Below are 16,591 nucleotides of genomic sequence, written 5' to 3'. Positions count from 1 at the left end.
TAAAAATTGCACTCTAGCTCAGGGGGCGACCACGTGCCATATGGATGAGAGCGGCCGGTCCCGGTTCAAGTCCGACCCTTTGCCGCATGTCTTCCCCTTCTCTCTCTGTCGTTTCTTCCCTGTGTCTATCAAATAAAGCTGAAAAAAAAAAGTAAATTTTCTGAAAGTAATCATGGCCTGTCATTTCTCTTTACTTAGCTGATTGGTTCTTTCTGATTTTAATCTATAACATACTTTGACCATCATCATGGCATGCATCATAGCTTCACTACAAAAACAGCATCAATTCAATGTCTTTAGAAGACTAAAAACTAGATATCTGATATGTCCTTTGATCATTCACTGTGGAAAACTTCAAAAAGTGGATATTGGGTGAGCTTTTAAAAGGTCGTATCGCCATGTGGGTGGCTTTACTGTACACTTTGATAGTCATCTGGCTTTAATTTTTTCTGTGTAAAAATAATGTTCATAAAATAATGCCATTTTAATTCTTAAATGTAGGGTATAGCTATCGAATGAAAAAACAAACTTGGTGTTGACGTGTTTTGAATGAAGCATTTAGACACGTTGCATTGATCGAACAACTTTTTTGTCCTGAAGGCCCTGATTCGTTTTTAATCAAAACCTTGCAATTTGAGCATGAAGAGCCTGAAAAGCAAGATAATATGCCCAAAGGAAACTGTAACAAGTTTAACAGGCAGTGAAACAATGAGAGAGCATCTATTGATTGTCACACATTCTGGGATCCAGGCCCTGCACACAACTGCAAGAGGTCAACTTGATCATCAGAGTTTGACTTGATGCATGCTCGATCATTCAGGTAAGAAAATCCCAAAAGGTTGATTCTGTTGAATCTGTTGATTCTTCAGTCTCAGCTACTGCAGGTTTCCCCAACCTTATGAAGAGTACATTTGCACAATAACTGAAACTAGCCCCCTGATGAACAATGGGCTGTGAGGGGCTAAATAAGGTATTAAATAAGGATAAGACAGAATAAAACTTGGCACATGGCAAACACATTCCTTCATCTGAAATTGATTTATTTTCGGTTTATATCCAAGTACACGAGCTATGGGAATAAAGACAGAAGAGACTGTCATAAAGAAATTCTGACAAAATGCACACTGATAAAAAAAATAAATAAAATCTTGAATGTCTACATGTAATACCTGGACATATGCAGGTATCCAATGCTGCTTGAAGAAGAAAAAGACTACAGAGGCAAATTTGTTCCTGTAGACTGTTGCAACTTCCTTTGACCTATCTGTATGCAGCCAAGACGTTCTACGTATCAGAAAGCTGTCACCTTTGATGTGCAAAGAATACATTTAAATTGCTTCCATGTTCCTCTGAGTCTCACGAGACTGATAAAATTCTAAATCTAAGTTGAATCAAAAAGGGTAAATACTAAATGCTTGAGACAGTTTCTGAGTCTAAAAACTGGGAAAAATAACTTCAGAGAATGCAAGGCAAACAAAAAATGAATGCAAAGACATGTGCTATGAACACCATGAAACAGCTGGGGTGACAGAAGTACCGAAAGAGGAAAGATACTGAAACAAATGGAATTACAAATCCACAGAAAAGCGAGTTTGTGTTGGAAACAAAGTGTGATGTTGGTGTGATAGGTGAAGAGTCCAGGCAGTTATACTTGTGTTGGAAGTAAGCACTTGGTTGCACGTTTGGCAGACGTTTATGAAGACACTGTCTTGTTTGAGCAAGTAATCCTTAAAATGACATCACCAATAAACATTGCTATGGTAATAAGATTAACAAAGCTGTCTACCCTGATCATGTTCTTCAGTAAACATGCATTTAGCTGATACTGGATCAGTCACACAGGATTACTAGGAAGCTTTACACTCCAGGCTCTATTTTGGTGGCAGCACAACATATAACAAATGCTTCAGCACAAAGCAGGTAGTGTTCTGATGGAAATGTGTCTTAAATGTTTCTGTGTACAAGACATTAGACACTTCAGCCACTAAAAGACCTTTGACCCCATAACATCTAGTATATCATATTTCCCAGGTTGTTCAACAAATTTTCGGACAATTCTTTTAGGCTTTAAAGGGTTAAAGTTTAGAGGAAAAGAAAGCATAATCCTAAACCTCACTTTGAAAGAATTCATCAATTTTTAACCCCATTTCCAAAAAAGTAACAATTAATTTAAACCCTATATTTAAATGAAAATAGTACAAAGACAACATCCAATGATGACAGTGAAGAAACATAACACTCGAGGCTTTTACTATGGAGCTATAGTGCTATGACAACTTGGGAAGAATATGGTTTACCATTGTTGTGCTGAATAATTAATGTTGTGATTGACTTAAAATACTTACTGAAAGCAAGTGTTGCTAATTTCTACACATGCCTTCACCAATTCTGGTGCACGTTACCAAAATCCTGTGCACTAGTGTGCAATACAAGCACAAGTTCCTCTGCCTTTAGCCTTTAGTTATATACCTGAACTTTTACTGCCGATATCCTTTCTAATATTTACTATTTGGTTGTTTTGTTTAGTATTTTCTTGCTGGAATATGCAGTACCTTAGCTAAGGGTTATCATCTTATCAGTAGCACAAGTTGCTAACAAAATCTTTAGATGCACTGATAATTCAGTATTAATTGGATCTTCACAGACAACTTTGTATAAGATGAGTATAAATTTATTGTATTTGGGGGAAATCAAGAAAAAAATCTCAGTTTAAACATTTTAAATACTCTTTTTGTATTCTTTTCAAATAAATACACAGACAAAAATGACAGTGATTATAGCACAGGATATCGGTACAGGTATCAGTAAAAGACACTATACCTATAAAGGAATAGACTGCGTTATAGTCCACTCTTTTTAACATAAAAAGCTCTGTTGTACTGTATTTAGATTAATTTATGAAATTTAGTTTTTTAATATTTGTCTTGGTCCTTGTTTGAACTACTGATGTTTTACAGTGTACGGAAAGCTTCTACATCAGTCTATTAAATCCCCACAGTCACCTAAAAGTAGCAGGACACACGGTGATGCAGCTGCAGCTTCTGCTATTCAGATTGGTCTGAATGCCCCCGTGCAATTAAAACAATTGTCCACATTAACTTTGTGCTTGTTGTTAGCCTTAAACCATTAAAACAGAGCCCTGTGCACTGTGACCAAGCTGACCTTGCAGGAAGATAAAACACATGATAAAGTCATAATAGCACATGTAATTTGTGCAGATGCTTTCTTGATCAAATAATTAGTATGAGACGACAACTGCCCCTGATCCTATGTTGTTGTCATTTTACGTTACTCTGTTATTTCAATATTGGAAACAGTCAGCAGCTGTAAGACAATTTCTATGGAAGGGGGACATGTGTGTGTGTGTGTGGTTTAACAGGTCACAAACAATGAAGTTTCCCATTCACAAAAATTCAAGATGCTCTGGAAAGTAAAATTCACATTAAATTAAAGACACCCTGGAGGTGTTCTAGCGATTAGAGGAATGAAAGTTCCCCCTAAGTGGAGGCTGAACCCTCTGTGGACAGGCAGGGAGGACAGCTGTAGTCACTGTTAGCCACTGCCTCACCTCTGGTTCTGCTTTAGCTAATTAAAGTTCTGTGGAGTTGGTAGTACGAGCGGTTGACTCAGGAGGAAGGTCACAAATCATAGTCAAACTTGTACTCATGTGCAAGGTAGATCCTGCGGAAGATGAGTGCAGCCAAAGCCAGAGTGAGCACCACAATGAGAACTGCAGAGCCTGTGTGGCTTTCATCCTGAGGCTGATGAATTGGTGTGAAAACTGCTCTGCTGGCTGCTGACTCTCTTTGGGTCTGTTGGGCGCGACGTTGCCTGGGGCTGAGAGGACGATCGGAACTTGTGGAGGTTGTAGGTGTCTGAAGTGCTTCCGCTCTTGTGGACTGAGAAGCCTCTACCTGTGGAAGAGGATCTCAGTGTAAGCATCACTAAGACAAGGACATTAGTCATCTCATTAGTTACATTTCTGGCTGTTTGGCTGTTTCCTCAGTAAATGTCTGAAACTCACTTATTTTATAGACTTTTTCTACTAAGCTTTTAAGCTTTTGTTCTTCTGTCTTTAAAATGCGTTGAACCACTTTTAGGAGCTAAATTTTGCCTGTCCTTTAGGTCAAGCAGCTTTGGTCGGTCGCAGCAGCAGACTACAATGTTAAAAATGAATGTTTGAAATAACACACTAAGGACAGTACAGTGACACAGCAGTTAGCACTATCGCCTCACAGCAAGAAGGGTTTGAATGGGTTGAAATACACTGGCCACGGGCTTTTTCTCTGAGACATGCAGTCAATAGGGTGAATCTAAATTGCCAATAGGTGTGAATGTGAGTGCGAATGGTTGTCTGTCTTTCTGCGTTGGCCTTGACAAAGACTGGTGACCTGGTTGATCTGTTCCGTCCTTCATCCTGTCTTCTTTCTCTCACCTCAACCGGTCGCGGCAGATGGCCCCGCCCCTCCCTGAGCCTGGTTCTGTCGGAGGTTTCTTCCTGTTAAAAGGGAGTTTTTCCTTCCCACTGTCGCCAAAGTGCTTGCTCATAGGGGGTCATCTGATTGTTGGGTTTCTCTCTGTATGTATTATTATAGGGTCTACCTTACAATATAAAGCACATCGAGGTGACTGTAGTTGTGATGGGCACTGTATAAATTTACAAGGAGCTTTTAAAATGCTTTCCAGTTAGGGACATGGGAGAGTGCACAGTAGACACCTACACATGTATGCACCTAAACACACACAAATATGACAAAGACCAAAGCAGAAATGTTATTAGTTTACACAGAACTAAAGCAGCTTTAGGTGTGCTGTAATTTCCTGTTAATAACCTAGTGACTTTAATCGCCAAGTTGCTTTATTTTGTACGCACACTTTTTAAGACAGCCAATCACACAGGACAGCAGATGCCATTAAAACGGATTCATGCTGATTATATCAGACAAGGACATCATCACGAAATGTGAACAGCAGGACAGCTTGGACATGACTGCTGCTTAAATTAATTTATGAGCTTCAAGCTGATTACTGCTATATAGAATTCAGCTGTCTAGCAGGAAAAAAAATTAAACTGAGAACAATAACATCTAGAGTTTGGCTACGATGAACACAAAAAATTATCTTCTATTATGATAAACTAAATATGTGCTGATATTATAAATTTGTAAAGGAAAAAAATTAACAGCATTTTGAAGCAAATCTTAGGTTGTATTGAGTAGAATTGTAGTAGATCAATATACACTAACAGAAAAGTTTTAGAACACGCCAATTTTTTAATTTTGTATTGACAATTACGCAGTTTTAGTGTCTCATTGCACACTGAAATGAAAACATAGTACAAATAAGCAATTAGAGTTAAATAAGAAATCATGGAATCAATTTATAGACCAAAATGTATTGTAAACTTTTGACTCATCAAAGTAGTCCCCTTTGGAAGATATAAGAGCTGAACACACCTGTGGCATTAATATTCTTCACAAAGTTCTTCTCATATCTGTTGCTGAAGTTCCCATAAATGTGCGGCACTTGTGGGTTACTTTGCTTTCACTGTTCTGTCCAGTTCATCCCAAACCAGGGTTTAAGTCTGGAGACTATGCTGGCTACTCCGTGTTTTTAAGCTTACCATCTTGTTCTTGTTTACTGAGGTAGGTCTGACATAGCTTGGACTTATATTTTGGGTCCTTGTCTTGCTGTAGGATGGAATCCTGATCAACTAGGCACATACCAGAGGGTATTACATGGCGCTGCAGAACGCAGTGGTAGCTGTTTTGGTTCAGGGTGCCTCTCACTCTGAATAAATCACCAACCCTGGATCAAGCAAAACAGCCCCAGACATCACACTTCCTCCTCCATGCTGAAACTACATGGTTTAGCAAAAAGGAAATTTTGAAGCGTAATCCTACATTAGAGATAGTGTGTCTCCTGAATCCAAACTGGAAGCTGGTTCCATAGAAGACAGGCCTGAAAACTGAAGGCTCTCCCTCCCATTCTACTTTCAAATACTGTAGGCACAACAAGTAAGCCTGCAGTGTGAGGGCCAAGTGCTCTAGTGGGGTGATATAGTGCTATAAAGGTCATTTAGATAAGATGAGGCCTGATTATTTAAGACCTTGTATGTGAGGAGCAGGATTTTGAATTCAATTCTGGATTTAACAGGGAGCCAATGAAGGGAAGCCAAAACAGGAGAAATATGCTCTCTCTTTCTAGTCCCTGTCAGGACTCTTGCTGCAGCATTTTGGATTAACTGAAGGCGTTCCAGGGAGTTTTTGGACATCCTGATAATAATGAATTACAGTCGTCCAGCCTGGAAGTAATAAATGCATCAGCTAGTTTTTCAGCGTCACTCTGAGACAGGACATTTCTAATTTTAGAGATCTTGCACAAATGGAAGAAAGCAGTCTTACATATTTGTTTAATATGTGCGTTGAAGGACATATTGTAGTCAAAAATCACTCCAAGATTGCTCACAGTGGGCTACTTTCAGTCATTGTTCAAAGGTACTGTAAGGTTGGGGAAACCTGCAGTCAGCTGAGACTGAAGAAGTAAGGAAGGAGTAATTCCCTGAGTTAACTCAGAAAGATCAATTGGAGAAAAAGACTCTAAATGAATATCAATGGTACTGAAAGTAGTTGTACATAATGTTATCTCTGTGAGATTAATATGAGTCCTTTTTTCTCTAATGGTTAAAATTTTATTTGTGAAGAAGTTCATGAAGTCATTACTAGTTAACGTTAAAGGAATGGTTGATTCAACAGAGCTCTGACTTTTTGACAGCCTGGCTACAGTGCTGAAGAGAAACCTGGGGTTGTTCTTATTTTCTTCAATCAGTGACGAATAGTAAGATGTTCTAGCTTTACGGAGGGCTTTCTTATAAAGCAACAAACTATTTCTCCAGGCTAAATGATGATCTGCCAGATTTGTGACACGCCATTTCCTCTCCAGCCTACAAGTCATCACCTTTAAGGTGCGCGTTAGAGAGTTATACCAGAGAGTTGAAAGTAGTTTTAATTTGAGGCTCTCTTTTTCACAGGAGCTACAGTATCCAGAGTCATATGCAGTGAAGAAATAAAATTATTAACAAGATAATCGACCTCTGTTGGACTAACGTTCAAGTAACCGCGCTGCACATGTCATTGTAGAAGACAGTGGATGAATTTATCCCCACTGCTGTGTAATAGGGCTGCTCGATTATGGCAAAAATGATAATCACGATTATTTTCACTGAAATTGAGATCTCGATTATTTGACGATATTTATTTAACCCTTTAAGACCTACTATAGAACCAAGTCCGCCAGAGCTTATATTTTTTTTTACATGTTGTAGTGCCATTTGTGGGAGCATTTCAAGTTGCTATACATCAATACAACTGTTATAGCCCATATTTTAATAATATGTATGCATTAAGTCCATAGTAATTACATAAATTGCAAAAAATGCAATAAACTACAAAAAATTGAAAATCATTTTTTTTTTTACATATATTTCTACTTGGAGAAATTTAAGAGGTTTGTCCCTCAAAACTTTAAATGCAAAAAATAGTTTACAACAACAGGAAATTTATTTTGAGTGTCTTCATAGTTTTATTTTGGAGATAAGCAATTTTTATATACTGCAGGAAAAACAAAAAAACAATCCTATGATGCAAATTTGCAAAGAAAACAGCATGTGCATCAAAATAAACTATTTCCAGCAGTGCAATTCTGAGTTCTAAGCATCCCAGAAACTATTCAGAAAAGTCAAACATGACTTATAAAAACACCAGTATAGGCTTTTAAGGCCTACAAGTAAAAAACTACATTTTCCGCGAAAATGACGTCACTTCCGGTTTCGGGCAAAATGGCGGAATGCGATAGTTCGCTGATCTATTTCAATGTGGGAAGTGTTACGAACAGCTGATCGGATCGGCAAAGCTGTTTCTGGAATATTATGTTTTTGTTCCTGCAAGCGCTTTTTATGCAATTTTTGCAAAGCTATGTGGAAGGAAACCGTGACCTAGGACAAGCTGATGGCATAAGATGTAAGTACAACTCCTCCGGTTTCATATGCAAAACAAATTATTGCGCTAGCTTACGCGGTTCAGGTTCTACAGGGATTTAAAAATAGTTACACAAAACGGAGCGTGCTGCTCTGACCGGCTTTAAAGGGTTAACAATAACAATGTATTGAATAATGACTTTAAAAAATAATATAAAATAGTGTGCAAATACTGATAACAGTGCAAATGTTTGCAATATAAGAAATAAATGAAAAATGTAAACATCTATGTTTAGTGAACTTTGCAGTGTTGCTCTGTGGTGCAGCTACGACACCGTAGCAAAGTTTACACACTTGTCTACTTGATCCACGTCTGACTCCGCGAACCCATAATGTTTCCACACCACTGAAGTTTTTTTTACCTCTTTTTCAACCAACGGCAGTCACTCTCCTCTCCAAATAACTTCTGCTTAGCTTTCTGAGCTTCCCTCGGGTCCTCTTAATTGTTGTGACGCGTGTTCGAAACAAGAGGTGCGCTCGTTTTGCCACACGGAACAGCGCAAGAGTAAAGCACGAGGGAGGTGCTAATAATCGGCTCAGTCACTTTTAATGATCGTTGAAAGCCCAGATTGTAATCGTGATTAAAATTCGATTAATTGAGCAGCTCTACTGTGTAATACATTATTATAAATTAAAATGTTATTAGGAAAAAAAAATCAGACAAAAGGTTTTCAGGAAATGTTATTAAATACTCAGTTTCTCTGCTATATATCATAAAAAGATCTAGAAGTGTGATTAAAGTGGAGAGTGGGTTCTTCTACATTTTGATAAAAGCCAATTGAGTCTAATAATAGAATAAATGTTTTTAGCATCTACATGAATGTTAAAATCACCAACAGTAATTATTTTATCTGAGACGAGCACTAAATCAGATAACAAGTCTGAGAAATCAGACAGAAACTGTGTAAGGCCCAGGTGGACGATAGATGATCACAAATAAAACTGGTTTTCAACAGGCCTTCAAATATATTAAAACTCTGAGTCTGATTAATAAGCTGGAGTGCCGCCACACCGCCTCCTCAGCCTGTGCTTCGAAGATTCAGAAAATTAGTATAACTCGTGGTTCATTTAAACTAACATAAACCTCCTCGTCTAACCAGGTTTCTGTAAAGCAGAAAAAAATCAATTTGTTATTAAATTTTTAATTAATGTACTAATTAATGGCCTGTTTAATAATCCACATTTTTGCTTCGGTCTTTGCTTGAGTCGTGGATACCATGTTGTTCTTTTTTTGTGATTTTTTTTATGTTTAAATAGTTTTTTTGCATTTTTTTGTCTGGATGCATTGATGATGATCATTTATCATCATCAGCAGCATAGAGGCAGTGTGGAATGCCAGCCTGTCTGATTCTGCAGTTTTAACCCCCCCCCCCCCCCCCCAATTCTAGCAGCAGATGGTGAGTACTATTTTTGATATGTCCCTCCTTAGTTTATCCTAACGCAGCAGCACTGATCTAAGTTGACCCTCCACAGTACTCCTTCACACTCAGTCTCTGTGCTTCTGTGGCTAGCAGCTGGCACCAAAATCAATCCTCTTAGGCAACAAAGCTCACCCATATCACAACTTATGAAGAGAAGCCATGGTATCACAGGCTTTAAGCTACCATGACACATCTTCTACAATGTTAAACACGAGTGTCTAAAATGACACACTGGATGGACAGTACAGTGACACAGTGATTAGCACTATAACCTCACAGCAAGAAGTGTTTGAATGGGTTGAAGTTCACTATCTGGCCACGGGCCTTTTCTCAGAGACATGCAGTTAATGGGGAGAATCTAAATTACCTATAGGTGTGAATGTGAGTGCGCTGTCTTTCTGTGTTGGTCTTGACACAGACTGGTGATCTATTCAGGGTGGTACCCTGCCTCTCACCTTATAACAGCTGGGACAGCCCCTCCACAATGGATAAGTGGAATATGGATGAATTGCATGGCTAGATTACGTGAAAAACATGAATTATAACCTGACAGCTTTATGTGCTGTTTTACGTAAATGTTAAAAATGGACTGGACTAAATACAAAAGTTGTTCTTGCAAACATTTGACAATACTTTTAATTATGAAACATGAGAATACATTTTAGCCGAAACTGAATTTTAAACTGACATTTTTTTTTCAACTATACGATACTACTACTCTATATCAAATGTTTATATATATTATATTATTCTATATGTGATATGACATACTGGGAGAGATGGCACTGTTTTGTGCTGATGCCACAACCTGTGCTAATAGTGCAAATTATAGACAAAATGTATTTATTAAAACTATGACTTAAAATTTTGTACTTCCTTGGATAAACAACTGCTCCAGAACACACATGAAAGTTAGCAAATGAATGTAATGCAAAAAATAAATTAAAATGTGGTACTTGCAGCCAGTTTTATGCCGAAAATCTACTTTGTTATGTGTTCAATATAAGTTACAATGGAGTTTTACTCAGGTTAAAAGAATGATACCCTCTGTACAATCCCTATGGTAAATTGTTGTTTCACCTTCAAAGACTCCCAGTCATGGCAGTTTTTGGAATCACCTGCCAACAGTTATGGAAGATTGTGGGATCATAATGTAAAGCAATTTAAAGGGTGAAAAAGTCTTCAAAGGGAGTAAGACACTGGACACTGGTTAAACAAATCTCTTCATTTGGGCAGAGTGAGGCTGAAACTCATGTGAAGAAAACAAATCATCATTGTTTTATTTTTAGCAAGCACATGTCTGTGCTTGTCTGGTGGGAGGAATTAACAACAGGGAGAAGAGACAATTCAGAGGACTCAACTCTGTAAACATCTGGTTTCCTAGCCGACTTTATGCATGTATCATGCATGCAGAATAAAATAAAACAAAACCACTGGGATGGATAACTCTGTAGGTGGTGAGCTGGCTGCAGGTTATGTGCTGTCTTGTGTAAAACAAGAGTGGTAAAAAAAATAAAAAAATACCTACCTGTTCGGCCTGGTCTTTTTCAGCTTCTTGGCTTGCAGAGGAGGGTCCCTGGGTGTGGGTTGAAGGTTCACTTTCTCCTCCTTCATTCTCACTAGATTCTCTGGATAAACTGGACTCTGCCTGCATAAACACAGTCAATTTATGTAATCTACACCATGCCTTGCGTTTTGTAATGGGGCCAGACCTCAAATCTATATATTCATCCTACATTCTTCCAGTAGTGGATTTTTAAAGGTCAAGCTCATATTTAATTTTAATTCTCATCCTGCATAGTTCTCAAACAAAAGAAATGTAAAAATAAGGGGCATGCCTATTGCGCTACTGCAAAACATTGGTGAGAACTATCTTAATAGGTATTTGCTAAATTATGCACTGACTTTATAATCTTTGTAGTGGGATTATGTTAGCTTCCATTCCAATGTTCAATAATGAACGGTTAACACAATGAACAGTGCTTTTGGCCCATCTGCTCTGTGGTTCTAATAAATAAAGGCTCTGGATACAATCTGTGGAGTTCCAGTATTCTCAATATAATTATGGAAAGTTGTGATACGAGTTAAACAATTATTATCAAAATCAGCTTTGTTATGAATTGTCATGCACAGAGAAAATATAAAACAAAAGAACTATGAATTTAACCCGCCTCATGTAACAGCCAGAGTTTGTACCTTAAAGTTGATTTGCTGAGCCAGTTCTTTAGCCGTATGGTCTTCAGCACCAGGGTTGCTATTGGGGGTTAGATCCAGGAGGGCAGAGCGCATGGTACAGCCACAGGTCTCACAGCAGAAGTCCTGGGACCTGTCAGAGAACAGGTGGCATGTGGTGATGTCATCTTGCCACAAGGACTTGTTTGAGTTTCACACTTGGAACCTTCTAGATAATGATCGTGAATAAAATTGAATTCACTCCATGACTGATCAACCTACTACAGCAGGAACTCAAAACGGTACTCTCTATGGGACCTACATGCCGATACACATGCCCTATGAAATCAAGGTATGCTCCTAATGAGATCACGGGTGGTGTCCTGGGGGATCTCCTCCCAGATCTGGACCAGGGCATAACTGAGCTCCTGGATGGTCTCAGGTGCAACGCGGCAACTTCAGATGGACAACAAAATAATGCCCCAGAGGTGTTCTGTTTGATTTAGGTCACACAAGCATGGGGAAGAGTGAATAGTATCAATTCCTGGAATAACCATTTTTGCCAAATGAGGCTGGGGATTGAATCCTCTGGATAAACCCAGGACCCATCCAAGGATTTCATCCCGATACCAGCAGCAGTCAGGGCGCTGTTGTCTAGCCTGTGGAAGTCTGTGACCACTGACTCACTACTGTATGGGTCATGGTAGTTAGGGGCAGCTCAGCACGCCTCAAATCAGACAGTTACTAGAACATTGTCTGCTCAACCATTTCCAATTTGCATAAAAATGTTTGGCTCAAAGTTTGGACATATATAATGCATGTTGGGAAAGTTTAGCTTCATAGATAATTCAAGATATATCTTGTTTTTGGGAAAATGGCCCACTTTTAAACAATTTTTTTACCTATTGAAATCACATTGCAATGTTAAACATGAATATATAAAAAATAAAGGCCTGAAATTTTCACTGGTGTTTCTTACCACCAAAATGAATCAGGTGTGTAATTTTCGATAGATGCATTAAAAATTGTCTCAATATTGGCTCGTAAACATATGAAAAGAAGCCCAATGCTCCTGCTGGACTATCTGAGGACACACTAATATAAGAAAAGGCAAAAAACCCCAAAACAACTGGCGGCAATTTCTAAATAAACACAGTTCACAATATTGCAAGATAAAACATGTAGAATCATTTTTACCATGAAATTCCTAGTCACACAAATTAAGAAAATGCCATTTAACTTTCAAGCTGGCTGTAGCAAATATGACAAGTTGTACCACAAAAACAAAAACAGTTTAAAACCTGAGTCACTACATCTGAAATCACTAAAGTTTTAGAACATTTTCTGTTAAACCATCTTCAATTTGCCTAAAATTGTTGTCATCCAAGGTTTGGATATACAGGGTGGGCCATTTATATGGATACACCATAATAAAATGGGAATGGTTGGTAATACGTTGAAACCAAGCACACCATTGTTTTTCTTGTGACATTATCAATAAGTTTGATGTGTCACATGGCCCTCTTCCTATTGAAAAAACAAAATTTTGTATCCAAGATGGCCGACTTCTAAATGGCCAGCATGGTCACCACCCATCTTGAGGAGTTTGCCCCCTCACATATACTAATGTGCCACAAACAGGACTTTAATATCACCAACCATTCCCATGTTATTACGGTGTATCCATATAAATGGCCCACCCTGTATAATGGCTGCTATAAAATGTTCAAGCTTCAAATATCAAATACTTACTCATATTTTTTTCTTACATAGTTTACCAATACACAGCTATTTTTGATGTTTCTCTCCCATATTATAGATTCGTCCATTTTGACTAAAACTTTAGGCTGAGATATTCATGTTCAAATCTAGTGCTAGAAATTCAAACAGGCTTGAACCAAAGAACCAAAGAGTCCAGAACAGGATTAAAAATGTTATTCCATTAAAAAAAAAAAAAAAAAAAATCCCCGTCAAAACTTTATTGGAAGAATAAAACTTACATTCAACTTTCAACTTTACAAAAAACAAAATCCCATGGCAGCCTCAAGTCTCTGAACACAGAACAATCAACTCAAAAAACTAAGTAGCTCAATTACTCCCAACTCATGTTGGTTATACACAGAACAAGCATTAAGCTGAGACATACTTTTATTAGACAGCCAACCTATTAAGAAACACCAATGCTTTTGTAATTCTTCAGCGCTTCAAATTTCTGACCGTGAAGCTTCCCCAACTTTACGGTCACATTAAATTTAAGAACTTCAAATTTCTCCAGAATTTCAGCCCTGACCGTTGAGTTTCTTAAGAACTTTCAAATAAAAGTGACTACATTATCAGAACGACATTATCAGCTTTTTACAGCTAAGGGGGGACAAACACAACAACAACAACAACAAAATCTGCCACTGACATCCCAAAAAGAAAAGTAAAAAACTGCCCCACAAAAAATACAACAAAAGGCAGAATTATGTTGGTGAATCTTGAGATGAATATGAGCAAAAAGCTGTGTATAGTTATACAGCCAGTGAGCAGCGTTTGGTACAAAGACATAGATTCAGATTTGTTGGATGATGGTCAGAGAACTTGCTGTTCTCAACATGAACAAAGCAAGAGAAACCAGAACCCTCACAGCAGCATATGCAGTGTGGCTCTTTGATGTATGTGCCAAAGAAAAATGTAACACCATGTGGTGCTTCGCCCATTCGGTACCAATTACAGTATACAGTTCTAAAGACTTTTACATTGAGCTGCCCATACTTTTTAGGGCTGTGTATCAATTCCCATCATCCCATACAAACAGACAAAACTCTGCTTCAAACATCAGTACTGTGACTGCAAGTGTGTTTGTAACAGTGACTTTCTATATCGTGTTGACTGCCACAGTGTGTATTGTCAGCTGTAATTTTTTTTAACATTGACATGCCCCTGTTAAGAGCTTAGAATACTGTGTGCACCTTTAGGCCAACATCTCAGCCCTGACAGCAAGGTTTGGTGTGATATTACTAGGAACACGATCAACAGAGACGCTTAATGCAGTGGAAAAAACATGAGCAGTACAGAAAAAGATGTTTCAGTGGATTTCATTGGATTGTGTTAGAATAGCTAATCATCCCTAGAAGCAACTAATGGCCTCATATTACAGCTGTGAAGTTGTGGAATGACTCATGCTCTCAGGAACAGCACATTATCACTGTAAAGCTCCTCAAGCAAAAGGTGGCATAGATAAATTTGGATACATTATGTATTAAATGATCCAAATCAGAGTCTTCCTCTGGAAAAAAGTGGTAATTAGATTCTATTCAAGTCAAGTTTAGACGTACAAAGAAAAAGCTTGGCTTATTCGGCATGAGGAATTTTGCACAGCATGTCGAATGTTCTTTTTTGGCCTCCAGTCTTCGCATAACTGGACTATGACATGGTAAATGGGAAGCCTGTGTCTCCAAAAGCAGGGACCACATAGGCACAGTGGTTGGTTGATAGTTTTTCACAAAAACTACAGTTGGAACCCTTTCAGACATAAATCAAGAACACATATGTCGGCTCACAGAGCTGGAAGAGCTTATTTGTAAATTCCAAGACATATACTGAAAGAATAGCAGCAGTTACGTCTGCTACTGGCTTACAAGCGTTGTTTGTCTGTTTGTCAGCAAGCAAGTGTTCACAGTTTTCAAGATATAATTTTCTTATTTTTCATTCAATTCAGTTTTACTTATTTAGCACCAGACTGCAACAGTTGTCTCAAGGTGCTTTATATTGCAAGGCGAAGATCCTGCAATAATAAAGAGAAAACAGAAAAAACAACAACAATGAAATGATCCCGTATGAGCAAGCGCTTTGGCCACAGGGGGAAGGAAAAAATTCTTTTTAACAGGAAGAAACCTCCAGCAGAACCAGGCTCAGGGAGGGGCGGCCATCTGCAATGACCGGTTGGGATTAAGGGGCGGAAGACAGGATAAAGACATTCTCTGGTAGTGAGCCACATATTAATAATAAGTAATAATTAAATGCAGAGAGGTGTATAAAAACACAGTGAGTGAAAAAAGGTTACTGAAGAAGAAACACTCCGTGCAGAGACAGTCCAGTCATCTGATAGGTGAGTCACAGCCCTGTTTAGCCTCCCAGCTCGATCAGTTCTTAAAAATGGTTCCCATCCTCTATGGGGTGAATTTCAGCGTCTTTCCTTGGACAGAGGTTTCTAGTTCCAAGATGCAGGACAAAGCGTTATAAAAACACCTTTGTCCCTGTTGTTGTCACCGAACTCAATAAGAATGGTTTTGATTTGATTCATTTGATTTAATTACAAAAAATGTGCATTTGTCAGGTTTTATTAGGTGTGTGTGTTTTGTGAAGGGATGCCAAATGCTATTAATTTTCTGTAAAGCAAATTTCCCTATGGGTATAAATAAAGTAACCTTAACCTTGGGTCACCTAATCCAGCCCTAACTATATGCTGTAGCAAAAAGGAAAGTTTGAAGCCTAATCTTAAAAGTAGAGATAGTGTCTGGGGTGATATGGTACTATAAGGTCTTTAAGATAAGATGGGGCCTGATTATTTAAGACCTTGTATGTGAGGAGCAGGATTTTTAGTTTTAACAGAGGATTTAACAGGGAGCCAATATAGAATAAATATGCTCTCTCTTGCTAGTCCCTGTCAGTACTCGCTGCAGTATTTTGGATTAACTGAAAGCTTTTCAGGGAGTTTTTATGGCGTTATTTTTGTGCCACTATTCTGAGCGCACGTAAAAAAAGTTTGCAGGTGCAAGTGTTGCATTTTAAGGAGAAATTTATTTTGAGCGAAGAAAAGCTAAATTTGAGTGAACAAAATTCATTGCTGCGTGCAAAAAATGTATTTCAGTGTTTGCTATTATCCACACATACAATAGCAGCCCCTCTCACTCAGTTTTTGCACTTGCGCTTGCTCGCAATGTGTTGCTTGCGCTCTCAACATTTCTGCCTGTGCACG

The 16,591-nt window shown here is 38.3% G+C and overlaps 1 protein-coding gene across 2 annotated transcripts in view; it reads right to left on the bottom strand.

The window, feature by feature from the left end:
• Nucleotides 1-12: 12 nt before the first annotated feature.
• ube2j1 (ubiquitin-conjugating enzyme E2, J1) overlaps nucleotides 13-16,591 on the bottom strand; it is a 31,158-nt gene continuing 14,579 nt past the window's right edge. For both annotated transcript variants that reach the window (XM_042227786.1, XM_005940601.3), the window contains 3 exons: nucleotides 11,653-11,782; nucleotides 10,985-11,104; nucleotides 13-3,914 (listed from right to left, as the gene is read on the bottom strand). In XM_042227786.1, the coding sequence (XP_042083720.1) occupies nucleotides 3,639-3,914; nucleotides 10,985-11,104; nucleotides 11,653-11,782 (526 nt within the window). In that variant the 3' untranslated portion in view covers nucleotides 13-3,638. The remainder of the gene's footprint in view (nucleotides 3,915-10,984; nucleotides 11,105-11,652; nucleotides 11,783-16,591) is intronic.

This window comes from Haplochromis burtoni, unplaced genomic scaffold (genome assembly GCF_018398535.1).
Source record: "Haplochromis burtoni strain Fernald_Lab_line unplaced genomic scaffold, NCSU_Asbu1 Contig_281, whole genome shotgun sequence".
In the NCBI taxonomy this organism is placed as follows: domain Eukaryota; kingdom Metazoa; phylum Chordata; class Actinopteri; order Cichliformes; family Cichlidae; genus Haplochromis; species Haplochromis burtoni.
This window is presented reverse-complemented; position numbering and strand designations above follow the sequence as displayed.